Consider the following 18909-nt stretch of genomic DNA (forward strand, 5'->3'; position numbering starts at 1 on the left):
CAGTTCGAGTGTTTCCGTCTGAGTCCCACTTTGTCCAGACGATGTAGAACCTCTTCCAGGTTGTTCAGATGTTCGGCGGAGTCACGACCTGTAAGCAGTATGTCATCTTGAAACACAACGGTTCTGGGGACGGATTTCAGTAGACTCCATGTTCCTCTGAAATATGGCTGCAGCCGAGCGAATTCCAAAAGGGCACCTGTTGTAGATAAACAGTCCTTTATCGACGTGTTGACCAGCTCCTGTGTCATGAAGACCGACGTCAGATCCAGTTTTGTGAACGACTTCCCCCAAGCAAGTGTTGCAAACAGGTCATCAGCCTTCGGTAACGGTTATTGATCCTGTTTCAAAACTCGGTTGATCGTAACCTTGTAGTCTCCACAAATCCTGACCGTGCCATCACTTTTCAACACGGATGGCCCATTCGTTAAATTCGACCGGTGATATGATCCCTTCATGCTGGAATCTGTCCAGTTTTATTTCGATCTTCTCCCTCATCATGTACGGAACTGCCCGAGCTTTATGATGGACGGGTCTTGCATCCGAGTCCACGTGGATCTGCACCTTGGCTCCTGTGAAATTGCCGATGCCTGGTTCAAACAGCGAGGGGAACTTGCTCAGCACTTGAGCACATGGAGTATCCTCCTCCGACGACAATGCTTTGATCTCGTTCCAGTTCCATTTGATTTTTTCTAACCAGTTCCTGCCGAACAGCATGGAACAATACCTAGAACAATCCATAACGGTAAACCGTGAACCGCACCATCATACGACACCTTGATTACTGCACTGCCAATCACCGTTATGAGTTCTTTAGTGTACGTATGCAACTTGGCATTGACTGGACTCAGCTTAGGCCTCACAACCTTAGTAGCCCACAGCCTGTCGAATGTCCTCTGGCTCATTATTGATTGACTCGCACCTGTGTCCAATTCCATCGATACCGGCACACCACTAGGTTTTACATTAATCGTTATCAGTTGGCTCTTTGTTAGGAATGAATACAGTCCATACACTTCCTCCTCTGGTGTCTTGGATTGCATATCCGGATCCGCGCTAGACTGGTCATCATCCTCCACATGGTGTGTCGCAGCACGCTTGCTCAGTTGCGGACACATGCGCTGGAGATGCCCCACTCTCGAACAGCCTTTACAAATATACTGTTTAAACCGACACTGATGATGCCGATGATTTCCCCCACAATGCCAACATGGTGATATCAGATTCATTCCTGTTGGCGGACTTTGAGCAGCCACAGATTCTGCGTACACAGTCGGGTAGGCCCTGCCGTATGCAGTTCTGCCAAATGACGATACTATCTTGTTTACAGTACTTGCCGAATTCCGATTTTTCAATGATGTCTGCTTTAAGCTTTTGTCCGTCGTCATGCATGATTGGGAAATCGTGATGGCCTTGCTCAAATCCAGCATCTCCGCCACCAGTAGCTTATGCAGGATCACCTTGTGGTTTATGCCGATTACAAAGACATTCCGCAGCATGTCTGCCAACGCAGTTTCGAACTTACACGGTCCAGCTGGACGTCTTAGGTTGGCAATGAATTCCGATACATCCTGGCCCTCAGAACGAACATGCGTATAGAATCGATATCTTGGGATGATGATGCCTTCATCTGGTTTGAGATGGTCACGTACCAGAGCACACAATGTTTCATAGTCCTTGTCCATTGGACTTAAGCGCGAGAGGAGATTCTTCATGAGTCCATAGATTTTCGGACCACAAACCGAACTGCGTCTGCCTTTTCCTCCATTTTCTTGGCCACGAAGTACTGGTTCAAGCGGGCTACAAAGTCTGCCAAACTTCTCCCTCCACGAATCACTCCAGAATTCCAATTGTGCTCATTTTTGCATGCGAAGGTTCTTGTTACCTTGTTGCCAAATGTTGTGTATGCAATAACTCAGTAAACTGAATACTGTAAACTCCAAACATGTACAAACCTGGCTCTATTTTACTAGGGCCCAAAGTGATTACATTACAAGATGGCTGGCCTTTTATACCTGGGCCCACACACGTGCGCACAGCCCAATGACCGACAGTGGCGCCACCTGGTGGCTAGTAAAAGCAAGCATACAAAGATGACACACTGGTTCCCCCGTATCTATTCTGCTAGTTACAACCTCAAAAATTCTTATCAGATTTGTCAAACATGATTTCTCTTTCATAAATCTGTGTTGACTCTGGTCAATCCTATCATTATTTTCTAGGTGCCCATGCCACATCCTTCTTAATAAATTCCAGCATTTTCCCGACTACTGATGTCAGGTGAGAAGGTGATAAAAGATTTACTTGAATGGTACCAGAACTGAGAGGTTGTATCTATCAGGAAAAATGAACAGGCTGGGGCTCTTTTCTCTAGAAAAGAGAAGGCTGAGGGGTGACCTGATAGAGGTCTTTAAATTTATGAATGGTTTGATAGTGTAAACGTAGAGAAGATGTTTCCACTTGTGGGCGAGACCAGAACTAGGGGCAATAAATATAAGATAGTCACTAATAAATCCAGTAGGGAATTCAGGAAAAACATCTTTACCAGAGAGTGGTGAGAATGTGGAACTCGCTACCACAGGAAGTAGTTGAGGCAAATAGTGTAGATATATTTAAGGGGAAGCTAGATAAACAAATGAGGGAAAAAGGAATAGAGGGATATAGGGTGAGATAGAGGGGTGAGAGGAGGAGCATACATATTGGCATGGACCAGCTGGGCCCAATGGCCTTTTTTATACTGTCGATTCGATGTAATTCTGTGTAATTTAGGACCTGGAGCTGCTATCCCACATCCCAATGTTATCCTGATTTTGCTGAAATTGCCCCAGACCCCCATCTTCACCAGCCCATATCAGGATTGTGGTTGGCTGCTTGGGGGGACAAGGGACATCCCCTGTCCCACTTGACTGCTCACTCCACTGTGGAACCCCAGAACAGTGCCAGAGCATGAATACAATGATGCTCATTGCGCCACCAGGTGCAACATCGAGCAGTACATAGGCATCCTTAAGCAGAGGTTCCAGTGCCTGGACCGCTCTGGTGGCACCTTGCAGTACTCTCCTCAACAGGGCTCCATAATCGCCGTCATCTGCTTCATGCTGCACAACCTGGCCATCATGAGGGGACAGCAGCTGGAGGTCGAGCCAGTAGTACCACCCGAGGAGGAGGAGGATCCCCATCGCCCTAGAGCTAGGAGGCGTCGACCCATCGACACCCTGGAATGGCCGGGTGCAGACTGACCAACACCCTCCTCGGAGCATGCGTCCTCACATATATGGAGGTGCCCGACACCGCCCCTGCAATCTCCCTTGATGCATTATGTACTGCCTGTCTGCCAGGTCTCCCCACGTCAGGAAACAGTATTCCTTTTCTGTCCTCCACACCATCCATCAGTGTCTCCAGCTCCGTATCAGTGAACCTGTTGACTCTCCTTGCACCTCTTACACCAGCCATCCTTCCAACCTCCTTCCCCCCTCAGGGCCTTGCTGCAAACCCTGACCTTTAAAAAGGCCAGGGAGCTGCTGGCTCATTAGAAACTCTTACCTGCATGCTAAATTTCTCAGCGATGATAACGCTCAAATGAAGACAGCCACACCATGGAAAAATCCACTTTGGAAGGATTCATTAGCGCTGGAACCCATTTGTTCACTTTTGGAGCTGAATATCGGGTGGCCCAGCCACGAAAATCTTTCAGCGCTAATTGCCCCAAAAAGGTGGGGGGAGCACCAGCTTTCCAGCGTACTGAATTTCGGGTCCAATTCCAATCTAGAAAGGAGGCCTCTGAGAGATGATCTTATGGAGGCAGAGAAGATTTTTAAGGTACAGTTAGAGATCATAAATTTAAGATAGTGACTAATAAATCCAGTTAATTTATTACAATGTTTGTTTTCTTTGGTTCGATAATATGATTATGAAGAGGATGACCTGATCGAGGTCCTTTAGATTATGAAAGGATTCGATCGGTTGGATGTAGAGAAGACATTTCCATCTGTGGGGAAACCAAAACTAGACGCCATAAATATAAGATAATCACTAATAAATCCGATTGGTAATTCAGGAGAAACTTCTTCACTCAGAATGGTCAGAATGTGGAACTCGCTACCACAGGGAGTGGTTGAGGCGAATAGTATAGATGCATTTAAGGGGAGGCTAGATATGTACACGAGGGAGAAAGGAATAGAAAGATATGATGATAGGGTAAGATGAAGAGGGGTGAGAGGAGGCTCATACAGAGCATAAACACCAGCATGAACCAGCTTGGCCGAATATCCTGTTTCTGTGTTGTACATTCTGTGCAATTCTATGTAAAAGTTAAATTGAGAACACTACTCTAAGTTAAATCATTAGATTAGGACAAGGGGACTCAAGTTTACCTTTTATTAGTTTGAACCTAAGATGGATCTCAGGTAGTTCTTCTTCATACATTGATCAATGTGTGGAGTAGACTCCCAGAAAAAGTTAGTGGGGAGTGAAACCCTGGAATTATTTATGAATGAATTATATGCAGCAGTGGGGGTGGGGGGAGGGAATGTTGGGTCTTTCTGATTGGATGAATAAAGATGGCCTTCTTCATCCATAATTATTTTGTGATGTTGTGGCACTGATCATTAGTTTGAATTAGATAAGTGGAACTATTGTCGACCCATCAATCAACATCAACTTAATAGCGCCTTGTCCAGAAAGACATCCTAAGATGCTTCACATAAATGTAAATTAGACTAAAAATGGATGCTATGCCAAAGGAGCTATAAAGAGCAGTGACTAAAAGCTTAGGGTTCAAACATCATCATCATCGGCAGTCCCTTGGAGTCGAATGACTTGCTTCCACACTAAAGATGAGTTCCAATGCGGGACCTACAGTCTCTGTCACAGGTGGTTGAAGGAACGAGTGGGTGGGTTGCCTGGGTTACTGTGCGCTCCTTCCGCTGTCGACGCTTGGCTTCAACTTGCTCTCGGCAAAGAGACTCGAGATGTTCAGCGCCTTCCCGGATGCTTTTCCTGCACTTAGGGCAGTCTAGGGACAGTGACTCCCAGGTGTCGATGGGGATGTTACATTTTTTCAAGGAGGCTTTGAGGGTGTCCTTGAAGCATTTCCGCTGCCCACCTGGGGCTCACTTGCCGTGTCGGAGCTCCGAGTAGAGCGCTTGTTTTGGGAGTCTCGTGACAGGCATGCGGACAATGTGGTTCAAACAAGTGGGTTTTAAGGAATATCTTAAAGGAGGAGAGTTGTAGAGGTGGAGATGTTTAGGGAGAAAATTCCAGAAAGTAGGGTCTAGGCAGCTGAAGGCACGGCTACAAATAGTGGGGCGCACAAAAGGCCAGAATTAGAGGAGCGCAGAGATCTCGGAGGTTGTAGTTCTGAAGGAAGTTACAAAGATAGGGAGGGGCGAGGCCACGGAGGCATTTGAAATCAAGGATGAGAATTTTTAAATCAGGTTTTTCCGAACCGGGACCCAGTGTAGATCAGCGAGCACAGGGGTGATGGGTGAGCGGGACTTGGTACGAGTTAGGACATGGGCAGCAGAGGGATGGATGAGCTGAAGTTTATGGAAGGCGGAAGATGGGAAGCCGGCCAGGAGAGCGTTGGAATAGTTAAGCCTGAAGGTGACAAGGGCACAGATGAGGGTTTCAGCAGCAGATGAGCTGAGGTCGATGGTTGATGCTTCGGAGGTAAAAGTAGGCAGTGTGTGTTCGTAATGGAGAGAATATGGGTCTGGAAGCTTAGCTTGAGGACAAATAGGATGCCAAGACTGTGATGAGCCCTGGTTCAAGGTGAGACAGTGATTTTCCAATTGAGGCATAGAATGATGGATAGCCACAAGTGATCACAAGCCCCTAATCTAATCAAGTGTGTTCAGATCAGGTTAGAAACCATGAAACTAATATTTGAGAGGTTTGTAAATGTCATCTGAATCCTGAGATTAGGTTGCGACCTTGAAATCAGTTCCTTGTATCTCATTAATAAAATATACTTTCATTTTATGCAGGGACTTTAGTTTCATGCTTCATTCTTTGCCTGCAGCGGTTATGAGGATTAATATTTGCAATGTCACCAAGAAATAATCTGCCGCTGATTCCTAAGAAACTGGGGCCCAGAAATTGCAGAGTCCCTACTCCACTCTGACTCACAGGGACCTGACACCTGCTGCAGTGGATGCTGCCCGTGTCCTAACTCGAACCAAGTACCGTTTATCCATCACCCCTGTGCTCGCTGACCCACATTGGCTCAACGATTTTAACATTCTCATCCTTATGTTCAAATCCCTCCACGGCCTCACTCCTCTCTATCTCTGTAACTTCCTCCAGCCCTACAACCCACGGAAATCTCGGCATTCCTCCAATTCTTGTCTCTTGCACATTCCTGATTTCCATTGCGCCACCATTGGCGGTCGTGCTTTCAGCTGCCGAGGCCCGAAGCTCTGGAATTCCTTCCCTAAACCTTTCCACCTCTCCTCCTTTCAGATGCTCCTTAAAACCAACCTTTTTGACCAAGTCTTAATATCTCCTTATGTGGCTCGGTGTCAAATTTTGTTTGATAACGCTCCTGTAAAGCGTCTTGAGAGGTTTTACTACATTAAAGGCGCTGTATAAATGCAAGTTGTTGTTGTTGACTGATGCCAAATCCGGTGGGTCAAGTTCACTTTAATAATTGGGAAAGGTGCCCCCTGCCTTTTCAGATGTTGCAGAGGTACGAATCTCAGTGAGCACCCTGCCACTCTGATGGGTGCAGCCGGAGACTCTTCACGAAGATTGATTTTTTTATTTCCCCCCCCCCCCCCCCCGCCCGCATAGGGAAACAAATAGCCCTCATTCAGAAGGTAATCGATCCCCTCCAGGATTTATTACCTTTTGCCTCTTCTGGGGCTTGTATAACAGAACCCACCCTCTGTGCTGGTCCCAAGGAGAGTGTGCTCGCCTGGAATGCACTCAGACACGTCTCCAAAGCTGCAAGTGGATGTGGGGTTGGGGGGCGGGATAGGGGGAGAGGGGACACAGGTGGAAGACACAGAACTCTCCCCCTAGAATTGCAAACTTTGTATTCCTGGAGGTTTTGTCACCTCTTGCCTCCAACCACCCTGCCCCCACACACCCGCCATTGGTCGCCCAGCAAGTCATTCTTCATGACACCCCACCTTCCTACAACCAGTTGGCCAAGCGAGCAGACTCTTCGTTACTGGAATGGGTGATTCTGTTCATTGCCCCTATGATTTGTCTCCCAGATTTTTGCTCGCAACAGTGTCCTGGAGATTAATCTTCAAATCTGTTGGACTCCAGGCCAATCCTGGAGGGTTGGCAACCCTATCTCCCCACCCCCCTCCCTCCCCCACCCACAGAGTCAGACTTGGGATGCAGATTGCACGGGGTAGATCTGGGTTCTCCCCAAATTCCTGCCTTCCCCTTGGCCAATGTGCCCACTTTGAACCTTCCCACCCTGCCCCCCGCCCCCAATAATTTCAGCCCTTTTTCATTCACTGTCTAACGAGTAACATTCTCACCAAACTCTTTTCATTCTATTTAGAATTAGTGGTGAGCTGTGAAGCGGCGACACAAACGGACGAAAGGCCAGAGGTGCAGGTCGTGACTTTGCGAAGGGGTCGTAGGTCAGGAACCCCCAGGTCGAGGCCCAGGTCGCTGGTAGATTACAGCAGCTACAGAGACACCAAGTTACTGGTGGCCAGCTTCTTGGAGCATTCGTCATGCAGTATGACGCCTGAGGTGCAGGAACTGGTGGAAAATATTAGATCAGTGCTACAGTCTGACGAGGAACACATGGAGGAGGCAGTGGCAAGTGCCAACATACTTGATCAGGTAAGAGGCACTCATTGCAGCTGTGCTAAGTTTCTCGCTTTGTCTTATTACTGTTTCTGGCCTGCTATATATATCTGATATATATGGACACCCTGGATTCAGAAACAAAGTGTAAATTGGTTAGATTAGCAGATGATAGCAAACTAGGCGCAGTAGAGACTGAATCCAGCAACCAGGGAGCAACGGAAGGTCGTGTGCTCCATTCCCACTCCAGCGACTTGAGCACAAAATCTAGGGCTGACCTTCCCAGTGCAGTACTGAGAGAGCTGCCACTGTCGGATAAGATGTTAAACTAAGGCCTCGTCTGCTCTCTCAGGTGGCTGTAAAAGATGCCACGGCACTATTTTTGAAGAGCAAGGGAGTTCTCCCCAGTTTCATTTATCCCTCAACCAACATCACTAAAAAACATCATCTGGTCATTATCACATTGCAGTTTGTGGGAGCTTACTGTGCACAGATTAGCTGCCGCGTTTCCCACATTACAACAGTACTTCATTGGCTGTAAAGCATTTGGGACACCCTGAGGTCATGAAAGGCGCAAAGTCTTTCTGTTATAAGAGATTCTATCAGGAAAGAACAGGCTGGGGCTAGTTTCTCTCGTAAAGATAAGGCTAGGGTGACCTGATTGAGAGCTTGATAGGATACGCATAGGGAAGATGTTTTTACTTGTGAGGGAGACCAAAACATGGGGTCATAAATAAGAACATAAGAAATAGGAGCAGGAGTCGGCCATATGGCCCCTCGAGCCTGCTCCGCCATTTAATATCATAGCTGATCCGATCATGGACTCAACTCCACTTCCCCGCCCGCTCCCCATAACCCCTCATCCCCTTTTCGTTTAAGAAACTGTCTATTTCTGCCTTAAATTTATTCAATGTTCCAGCTTCCACAGCTCTCTGAGGCAGCAAATTCCACAGATGAACAACCCTCAGAGAAGAAATTTCTCTTCATCTCAGTTTTAAATGGGAGGCCCCTTATTCTAAGATCATGCCCTCTAGTTCTAGTCTCCCCCATCAGTGGAAACATCCTCTCTGCATCCACCTTGTCAAGCCCCCTCATAATCTTATACGTTTCGATAAGATCACCTCTCATTCTTCTGAATTCCAATGAGTAAAGGCCCAACCTACTCAACCTTTCCTCATAAGTTAACCCCCTCATCCCCGGAATCAACCTAGTGAACCTTCTCTGAATTGCCTCCAAAGCAAGTATATCTGTTCTTAATATGGAAACCAAAACTGCATGCAGTATTCCAGATGTGGCCTCACCAATACCTGATATAGCTGTAGCAAGATTTCCCTGCTTTTATGCTCCATCCTCTTTGCAATAAAGACCAATATATCATTGGCCTTCCTGATCACTTGCTGTACCTGCATACTATCCTTTTGTGTTTCATGCACAGGTACCCCCAGGTCCTGCTGTACTGTGCCACTTTGCAATCTTTCTCCATTTAAATAATAACTTGCTCTTTGATTTTTTCTGCCAAAGTGCATGATCTCACACTTTCCAACATTATACTCCATCTGCCAATTTTTTGCCCACTCACAGCCTGTCTATGTCCTTTTGCAGATTTTTTGTGACATCCTCACACATTGCTTTTCCTCCCATCTTTGTATCGTCAGGAAACTTGGCTACGTTACACTCAGTCCCTTCATCCAAGTCGTTTATATAGATTGTAAATAGTTGGGGTCCCAGCACTGATCCCTGCGTCACCCCACTAGTTACTGGTTGCCAACCAGAGGATGAACCATTTATCCCGACTCTCTGTTTTCTGTTAGTTAGCCAATCCTCTATCCATGCTAATATATTACCCCCAACCCTGTGAACTTTTATCTTGTGCAGTAACCTTTTATGTGGCACCTTGTCAAATGCCTTCTGGAAGTCCAAATACACCACATCCACTGGTTCCCCTTTATCCACCCTGTTCGTTACATCTTCAAAGAACTCCAGCAAATTTGTCAAACATGACTTCCCCTTCATAAATCCATGCTGACTCTGCCTGACCGAATTTTGCTTTTCCAAATGTCCTGCTACTGCTTCGTTAATAATGGACTCCCAACATTTTTCCAACCACAGATGTTAGGCTAAATATAACATAGTCACTAATAAATCCAATAGGCAATTCACGAAAAATTTCTTTATGCAGAGTGTTGAGAATGTGAAACTCGCTACCACAGGGAGTGGTTGAGGCGAATAGTATTTAAGGGGAAGCAGGATAAGTACATTTGGGAGAAAGGAATAGAAGGATAATGGCCAGTTTCTGTGCTGTAAAATTCTATGTAAAAATCCTCTGATGGATATCAAACAATATAGTCAACAGTGAATGTCATGATTTGGACCTTTTTCGAGGGCTGTGTGAGAACTGTGGGATGGTATCAAATGTAATCAGTCAGGTAAATGACTTCAAACGTATAAGCGGGTTTAAAAATCGGGGACAAATAACTGCAGAGATTTAATAGACGATGAAAGCAGAAATTTGCCAAGTTACACAAACCTTTAAAGCAACTTACAAACCTTTAAAGCAACTTCCCCTTATAAGCGGCCTTTCTTTTTGATATAAAAACAGTGATGGAAACACTCAGCAGGTCAGGCAGCATCTGTGGAAAGAGAAACAGAGTTAACGTTTCAGGTTGATTACTTTTCACTTCTGATTAGGCCCAAGCTGCAGTATTGTGTCCAATTCGGGGCACCACACGTTAGGAAGGACGGCAGGGTCTTAGAGAGGCTGCAGAAGAGATTTACTAGAATGGTACCAGGTATGAGGGACTTAATTTATGGGGCGAGATTAGAGAAGCTGAGATTGATGATCTCAGAGCAGAGATGGTTAAGGAGAAATTTAATAGTGGTTTTCAAAATTATGAAGGATTTTGATAGAGTAAGAAGAAACTGTTTCCAGTGGCAGGAGGGTTGGTAACCAAAGGACACAGATTTAAAATAGTTGGCAAAAGAACCAGAGCGGAGATGAGGAGAGTATTTTTTAATGCAGTGGGTTGCTATGATCAGAAACGCACTGTCTGAAAGGGTGGTGGAAGAAGATTCAAAAAGTAACTTTCAAAAGGGAATTGGATCAATAATTGAAGGGGAAATATTTACAGGGCTATGGGGAAAAGGAGGGGTGAGTCAGGACTAATTGGATAATTCTTTCAAAAGAGGCATGATGGGCCGAATGGCCTCCTTCCGTGCTGTACCATTCTATGGTTCTCAGCATTGCAGTATTTCACTTTTGCTTCGTTCCGGCTGGTGGTTCTAAAGGCTTTTCTGTTTTCTTTCTGGAAAGGTGATCACTGGCAGCTCCCAACACAGCATCTCGAGCAGGGAGGCAGCTCAGACACAAAGCCACACACAACTCCTCCACCTGCAGAGCTGCGGTGACCTGAGTACGTTTGCTGTGGCCGAGTCACGGCCGGGAGACAGAAGCAGTGAGCACAAAGCCCACCAGGAGCGACCTCACAGCCTGATCGGCGTGATGCAAGAGACTGTGCTTTAAACACACAGGACATTTCACAGTGCAATTTGAGCCAGGACTCTGCTTAAAAACACAAAGAAAACAAAAGCCTGGAGGGGAATAAGCCTAAGGATGGGAGTGCAATATTAGGAAAGAAGCGCTTACTTAGAGCCACACCTAACATACTGGAGATCGATGTATGCAAATATAACACGAGGTTCAGCGAAAAACTGCTCAAAATGCACTTAGCTCAACAAGAAGTAATGAAATTTGTCATTTATCGTGTAAAAATCCATTGTGTTCGAACGCATGAGACTCCTCAGCTCGTGCCTGATGTCAGCCAACAAACTTGTTGACTCCCTCACTACCCAGGGTCATTAGAGATGTAGGTGATCTCCTTTCTCTTCTAACTCCCTCTCTCTGATTGCGTCATGGGGCACTTTATTTAAAACATCAACTGAGGAGTCCCAGGTCAAGCAAGATAACATGAGGACGGGTTTAACACTGATGGTTTCCCTCTGTTCCTGCTGCTGCTCTGAATAACTACATGTCCTTTGCATTGTGTAGCACTGTATTGAAGTTTAGCAAATGATTTTGTAGGCTTCTAATCTTTTAATGTTATATATGTATAGAGAAAGATATAGATTATATATAAAAATAAAAACGTACAACCATTCCCGCTCCACTTGGAACTGTCACGCGCAGCACAGCATCACGGAAATGTCTTTATTAATCTACTTTGGAGAACCATAGGTGCCTGCAAGTACACTGAAAGCTGTGACTACTCTTCCCCAACAATGGAGAAAGATGCCCTCTGTCATTTATGTCACTGACGTAAATCTGTTCCTTAGAAACTAGCTAATGATATATTGTTTATAGGCGTCAGCCATGGCTCAGTGGGTAGCACTCTTTCGCCTCTACGTCAGAAGGTTGTGGGTTCAAGTCCCCACCCCACAGACTTGAGCCCATAATCCAGGCTACCACTCCAGTGTCACTACTGAGGGAGTGCTGCACTGTTGGAGGTGCCTTCTTTCAGATGAGGTGTTAAACCGAGACCCCGTCTGCCCTCTCAGGTGGATATAAAAACTGCCCATGGCACTATATTGAAGAGCAGGGGAGTACTCCCTGGTGTCCTGGCCAATATTTCTCCCCTAACCAACATCAATAAAACAGATTATCAACATTGGTGTTTGTGGGAGCTTGCTGTGTGGGAGCTTGCTGTGTTCAAATTGGCTGCCATGCTTCCTACATTACAATACTGATTACAGTTCAAAAAGTACTTCATTAGCTGTAAAGCACTTTGGGGCATGCCAAGGTCAGGAAAGGCACTATATAAATGCAGGCCTTTCTTTTTTTTTTACACAAGTAAAGTTCAGACCGGAATATTTTCACTGAGATGGTGGTAACAGTTATACCATTTTGTTAACACCTTCCTTGTAAGGTGTTATTTCTGTGGAGGGAAGAGATTATTGGGTACAGCACTTACCAGTTGCGAAAACACTTAAAAAAAAAAAAAAATAAAGCAACACGGAACATGCCACGTGTCTGAATATTGTGGGATGCTTAGGGTCCAAAACAGCCAGCTGCTTTCGAGGACTAGTTGCAGCGTCATTTCAAAGCCTTTTTTTAATACAACAGTTCAAGCTACAAGAACCACCGATTGATTGATCTTAACCTTACAGCTGATCATTTTCTGGAACACGCTTTCGAAGACCTCATTCACACTACAGGTATGCTTTATGCGTAAGTAGTTACTCAGTGTGCACAAGGCTGCAAATTTAGATCATCACAGCAGTCTTCAGGCAATTCCACACTTGGTCTTGTGCACAGAGTTGCTCAAAAGTCACTCGCTTCATGATATTATTTTGTGGTTACAGCAACTTGCATTTATATAGTGCCTTTAATGTAGTAAAATGTCTCAAGGCGCTTCACAGGACTGATTATCCATCAAAATATGACACCGAGCCACAGAAGTTATCAGGACAGATGACCAATAGCTTGGTCAAAAGACGTAGATTTTAAGGCATGCTTTAAAGGAGGAGAGAGAGAAGTGGAAATGTCGAGAGGTTCAGGGAGGGAATTCCAGAGTTTGGGGTCTAGGCAGCTGAAGGCAGGGCCGCCAATGGTGGAGCGATTAAAATCGGGGATGCGCAAAAGGCCAGAATTGGAGGAGCGCAGAGATCGCAGAGGGTTATAGGGCTGGAGGAGGTTAGAGATGGGGAGGGACTTGAAAACAAAGATGAGAATTTTAAAATCGAGGTGCTGCCGGACTGGGACCCAATGGAGATCAGTGACCACAGGGTGATGGGTAAACGCGACGGTGCCAGTTAGGAAACGGGCAGCAGTTTTGGATGTGCTGAAGTTTACAGAGGGTGGAAGATGGGATGCCAGCCAGAAGAGCGTTGGAATAGCTTTCAGTGACCTTTGCTGGAAACTGTCCAGGGTAGGTCTTGACTTTGTGCGATAATCGGCAACCCATTTTAAGTCTCTTCTGATTTTTATTTCCCTGACCTTCAAAATGAACTAAAAATAGGGAGAGATGTAAAACGGGCTGTCTGCTCATTATCACCTCTTTTACCCTATTGTGGACCTCAACCCTAGCCCCCCTGCACCCCGGGACACCACCCCAGCCCAATCTTTTTAAGATGGAAAATTGAGCCAAGTAATTAAATTGATGTTTTAGTAAATTATCCAGGGAAAGATCACAGAACGGTTCCACATGTCCCAGCAAGACTTACGCACAACACTGAATATGTTTTCAACAGTTATAAAATCACCATCTCAAAGGGCTTCTTTCATCTAAAAATTAAAAAAACATCAACACAAGGCTTTATGTCTTCAGCAAATTCAGACGGAGAGCTCACTTGTTTCTGGTATGTTTTATTGGTCATTTTTGAGAGACACATGCTCTGTGCCGACAGTGACAGAACATAATCTGTTACAGAGGTAAATACATGCAACACACAGCACGGCAGCTACAGAGAGGCAACACGGTGGAAATGTCAGTCACAGTAGAGTCATGTAGTCCATGATAAACCAAAACAGGAAGTTCGCCAACTATCTCCAGGGGCTTTGCACCCCTTTCCCCTCTAAAGGAAAATTGTCTAAATATCAGCTCAGAGTAGTTGTGGAATACCATTTTTTTTAAAACTACAACTTGATCCTTGGGAGTGAAAAGAAACTGCTCTATTGGCCCTTTTTCAAAGCACTTTGTCCAAAACCCCATCCCAGACTTTTAAAAAAATGCTCTGATTTAATGATATGTTGAAAGTAAGAGATGAGAAAATGAACTGCAATAGAAGCAAAAATACTGCAGATGCTGGAAACCTGAAAAAGAAACAAAAAATGCTGGATAACTTCTTCCGGTTCTGAGGAAAGGTCATTGACTTAAAAGGGTATCTCTGTTTCTCTCTCCACAGATGCTGCCTGACCTGCTGAGTATTTCCAGCATTTGCTGTTTCTATCTGCGAGAGTGCACTACCGCTTTAAATTGGATTGGAAGATTGCAGTCACTCGCTCTCCGTGCGATAGCTGCACTCTCACCGCAGTGTCTTGTCATAAAACGTCACTTGTGTACATCTCAACCAACATATTTTCAAAACACCAATGGGATCTGGGGAGGGGGAGAGGAGGGAGGCTAATTTTTCATAGTTTCTTTTCCATTCCCTGTCTTTGTACTGCCAAAATGAAATGTAGCGATACTATTCTTTATATATATGTGAACCAGCCATTTTATTTTCTCAAAGTAAGTTAGGTTTCAATAGTTTACATGGAATGCTGCCAATTTGTTCTGTTCAGTCACTTCTAAACTCTGAGACTGATTTTAACTTGCCGAAATCAGCCTCATAATGGGGCGGTTACTGGGATTGCCAACTCTGGTAGGCTGTATTCCTGGAGGGTTTCATTACATGACCTCGCACCCGCTTGATCAAACATTTTTATAACCAATAAATTAAAAGTAAATGGGCTGTCTGCTCGCCGCCCCCCCCCCCCATCCCATATGATTTTGCTCTTGGGTTTTGCTCACAGCAGTGTCCAGGAGATTAATCTTTGAATTCCTGGAGACTCCAGGGCAAACCTGGAGGGTTGGCAACCCTGGTCGTTAAGACGACTGAACCGCACCCTCTATCAGAAGGTCCCACCGCTGGTTTGTTTCAGGCGACAGGCCCCTTTTACTATGCATATCGGGGTCCTATGACATACATGGGGACTGTGGTTGCCATTTTAGAGCAGAACTGGCAGCCGAGGTCCGTGCATTCCCCGACGCGATTCACCGGCAACAGAGCCGAAGAGGTCACGGAAAAAAGTGCTCCTCTGGGCCCCACAGAAACCATCTGACAGCCTCTTCCTGTCTGCGACACCCCCTCTCCCTCTCCTCGCTACCCAGACGTGTTTTGCTGGCGACCTGAATCCGGTGAGCTGCATCACATCGCCAGTTGGGTACCTGACGCTCCTCAGCTCCATTTAAAGGAAGCTGAGGCCTCAAAATGCCTCCAGCGTCTTGGATTCCCAGCCCAATCGCTGCCTGGTCAATCGTCCCCAAGAGTTAAAATAGACTCCATTCTGTGGGAAACCTCCTGCCCCCCATCTTCCCTGGAGCTACTCGTGCAAAAACCTAAGAACATAAGAAATATTAACAGGAGTAGGCCATGCGCCCCCCCCCCCCCCACCCCAAGCCTGTTCCACCATTCAATTAAGATCATGGGTGATCATCGACCTTAAATCCACTTTCCCGCCCAATCTCCATATCCCTTGATTCCCTTAAGAGTCCAAACACTAATGTAACTCAGCCTTGAATATGCTCAATGACTGAGCATCCACAGGCCTCCGGATAGAGAATTCCAAAGATTCACAACCCTCAGTGAAGAAATTTCTCCTCATCGCAGTCCTAAAACAGTAAACCCGGTTAGAATTTTCTATCATTCCCCATTTTTCAATATAATGTATAATTCAGCATTTGAAGGGTTAACTTTCTTTTTTAAAAAGAGAAAAAATCTGCACCGTCACAACACGTTTGAGGAATACTTTTCTTTTAAACTTTGAGGAAAAACGTGTTAAGGAATGTAAATCATTAAACATATCACTCTCTTTCTCCCTTTCCCCCCCAAAAAATAAATCCATAATAGTAAAATAAATAAATAAACATGGTTGCTGTATTATAAACACAAAAAAAATAACATCCTGAACTGATGACAAAAACAAAATACTGGAATAGGAACTACATTCATAAGTAGTGCATTATTTTGACAATCATAATTAATAGCTGACACACATTAATTGACTTAACGCTACAAAGAACAGTGTTGTTACGTTGCAGTGTTATAACCTCGTGATGTTTTACGTTATTGTCTATTGTACCACATGACAGGAAAAAAAATTAGGTTCTAGTGCCGCATATAGTATTTACATTAAGTTCACATCGGCAGCAGCTGCAGGTATTTGATTATAAATATTACCACACGAGTCAGTGAATGACTGAAACCCACTAGTCTGGGTCATGCCTTTATAATAACTTCAAGTAATGATGCTACACAGGTAAACGAGAGGTGAAGATTTCCGTTGAGTGTAAACAGGGTAATCGCATGTTGGTCTGAAGCAGAGATGGACCCCGGACAATTGCAGTATATTCATTCACAAATTATTCTGGTCTCGTATTAATTTAACTTTGCTCCAGGAAATGGGAATGGTAAGTGACGCTCTGTTAAAATGCCATCAGTTGCCGTGAATCTCGTGCTGTTGTGGGCAGGTGACAATACTCTTTTAACTAGTCCTAATCGTCACGTCAATCAAACTGAAATTAATCCAGAAGTGTTACTTACCCACGAGTTACAGCTCGTCTAAAGCTAAACTTATCTTTGCATCGAATGACTGCACGGATTGGGGTTAGTGCCCCCTGCCTCACTGGTGTGTGGAAACTTACTGCAAAAAGATGCCCCATTCAATTCAAAGTTACTTATTCTAGAGTGTGGCCTGGCCGCTTACTTTGGGTAAAAAAGGTTTTGTTCTCATCACACACAAATGTTTAAACACATATAAAAAATGTTTAAGTGGGGTGTAGTCTTTTCGGTGTAAGATCGAAACATTCCGAGTAAAAAGACACAGAACTCAAGATGAAAGCATGGCTCAGAAATTTTGTATCCTAATACGTTCTTTTCTCAAGGGGCACAACGTGCATGTAAAATGCCCCTGCACCGAATAAGATGCATTTACCTGCCGCCTTGGGACAGCTTATTCATGAGAGCTAGACCCCAGGATATGTTGTGGAATATGAACAAGAGCTAGGAGTCAGTCAGTTTGGGGCTAACATTTTACTCTTTGTACTTTAAAGTCATCAATTAAATCTTCATTTTAAATTATTTCATCCCCCCCCACCCACCTTCACACTGCAAAACAGAGCATTCGTTTAACGAGTTTGCCAATGGATTTTTAAATTGTTTTTCACGACACACAAGATATGGAAAAAGGAATTGCGGAAACATATTGGGGGTGTTTCTGCCTCTGCTGGCTGATATTTATTTTTACAAAAAAAAGTAGGAATGAGTAGAAAATAGCATTCCCTGCTTTATAATCTCAGCTATTTATTTGTTAAAATTAACAAAAGAAAACTATACCCTGTAGTATTTTTTTTTTATGGTGTTGCTGGAATGATCTTTGACACCCACAGTGTCAGTGAATGGCTTCAATTGGAATGGAATGGGAAAAAAATCTTTGAATTATTTAAGATTGTCAAAATAACTACTAACACACCAGTGTGCATGGGAATGCTTCAGGGAAGTAACAAGAAATAGATCAAGAAGAATTCAGGTGGAATTTTAAAATAAAATATTAGGAATGAAGATTCAAAAATTTCTGAGTAGTTCCTAACAGAACGCACTCTGGAAAACAAGTATCGTAACTTTCTAAATGCTCATTATCAGTTCTTTAAGGTTTAAATACATTTCCCAATGACATAATCACCTGTGTTGAAATGTTTACTGTGAAAGGTCCTCTCTTAAATAACGTCAAACTGTATAGACGCCCAGTTATTTAGCCTACTTGTGGATTAACTTGGGTGAGGATTAGTCTGCGGCAATATATTTAGATTCATTTCTATATAAACCACACAAAGCTGCATCTCTGAAAGGCATCAAAGATTTTAACAGATTTTTGTCAAACAAAGCATGTTTTTTAAAAAAAAATTGTAGTTTCTGCTGCTGCAGAAATGCAGCAATGATTAACACAACCAAACCACACAGACATATCCACTTTGCACACTGGGTCGTGGTCACAGTCCTTTCAGATATAAACTGGCTGTTCTTGCGCAGTCAGCAGTCTGTACATGGCAGCAGGCATCGTCTTCATGTGGATCTAGGGTAGAAGACAGGGAGATCAGGATGATTTTCTACATACCCAGTGCCGGGGAGAACAGACCTACTTTAGATGCATTTTTACATCGGGTGACATCTAATGAGATTCAGTGTTGAAACAAACTGTGTTCCCTGCTCACCGCCAACCTGAACATGCTGGAAATTCACAGCAGGTCAGTCAGCATCTGAAAGAGAAAGATCAAGGTGGAACCCAACAACAACTTGCATTTATATAGCGCCTGTAACCTAGTAAAAGCCGCAAGATGCTTCACAGGAGCGATTGTCAGACACAATTTGACACCAGGCCACACGAGG

At 44.6% G+C, this 18909-nt stretch overlaps 2 protein-coding genes across 5 annotated transcripts in view; one reads left to right on the top strand and one right to left on the bottom strand.

Moving 5' to 3' along the window:
- fam189a2 (family with sequence similarity 189 member A2) overlaps window positions 1-11922 on the top strand; it is a 159302-nt gene extending 147380 nt beyond the window's left edge. Inside the window, exons 10-11 of the mRNA XM_070887276.1 lie at window positions 7517-7806; window positions 11081-11922. Of these exons, the coding sequence (XP_070743377.1) occupies window positions 7517-7806; window positions 11081-11290 (500 nt within the window). The 3' untranslated portion in view covers window positions 11291-11922. The remainder of the gene's footprint in view (window positions 1-7516; window positions 7807-11080) is intronic.
- A 4013-nt stretch (window positions 11923-15935) lies between these two features.
- The window catches only part of LOC139268710 (amyloid-beta A4 precursor protein-binding family A member 1-like), a 206645-nt gene continuing 203671 nt past the window's right edge, over window positions 15936-18909 (bottom strand). For all 4 annotated transcript variants that reach the window (XM_070887334.1, XM_070887324.1, XM_070887303.1 and 1 more), the window contains one exon: window positions 15936-18595. In XM_070887334.1, the coding sequence (XP_070743435.1) occupies window positions 18524-18595 (72 nt within the window). In that variant the 3' untranslated portion in view covers window positions 15936-18523. The remainder of the gene's footprint in view (window positions 18596-18909) is intronic.

The sequence above is a fragment of the Pristiophorus japonicus genome, chromosome 1 (assembly GCF_044704955.1).
Source record: "Pristiophorus japonicus isolate sPriJap1 chromosome 1, sPriJap1.hap1, whole genome shotgun sequence".
Taxonomy (NCBI): Eukaryota; Metazoa; Chordata; class Chondrichthyes; family Pristiophoridae; genus Pristiophorus; species Pristiophorus japonicus.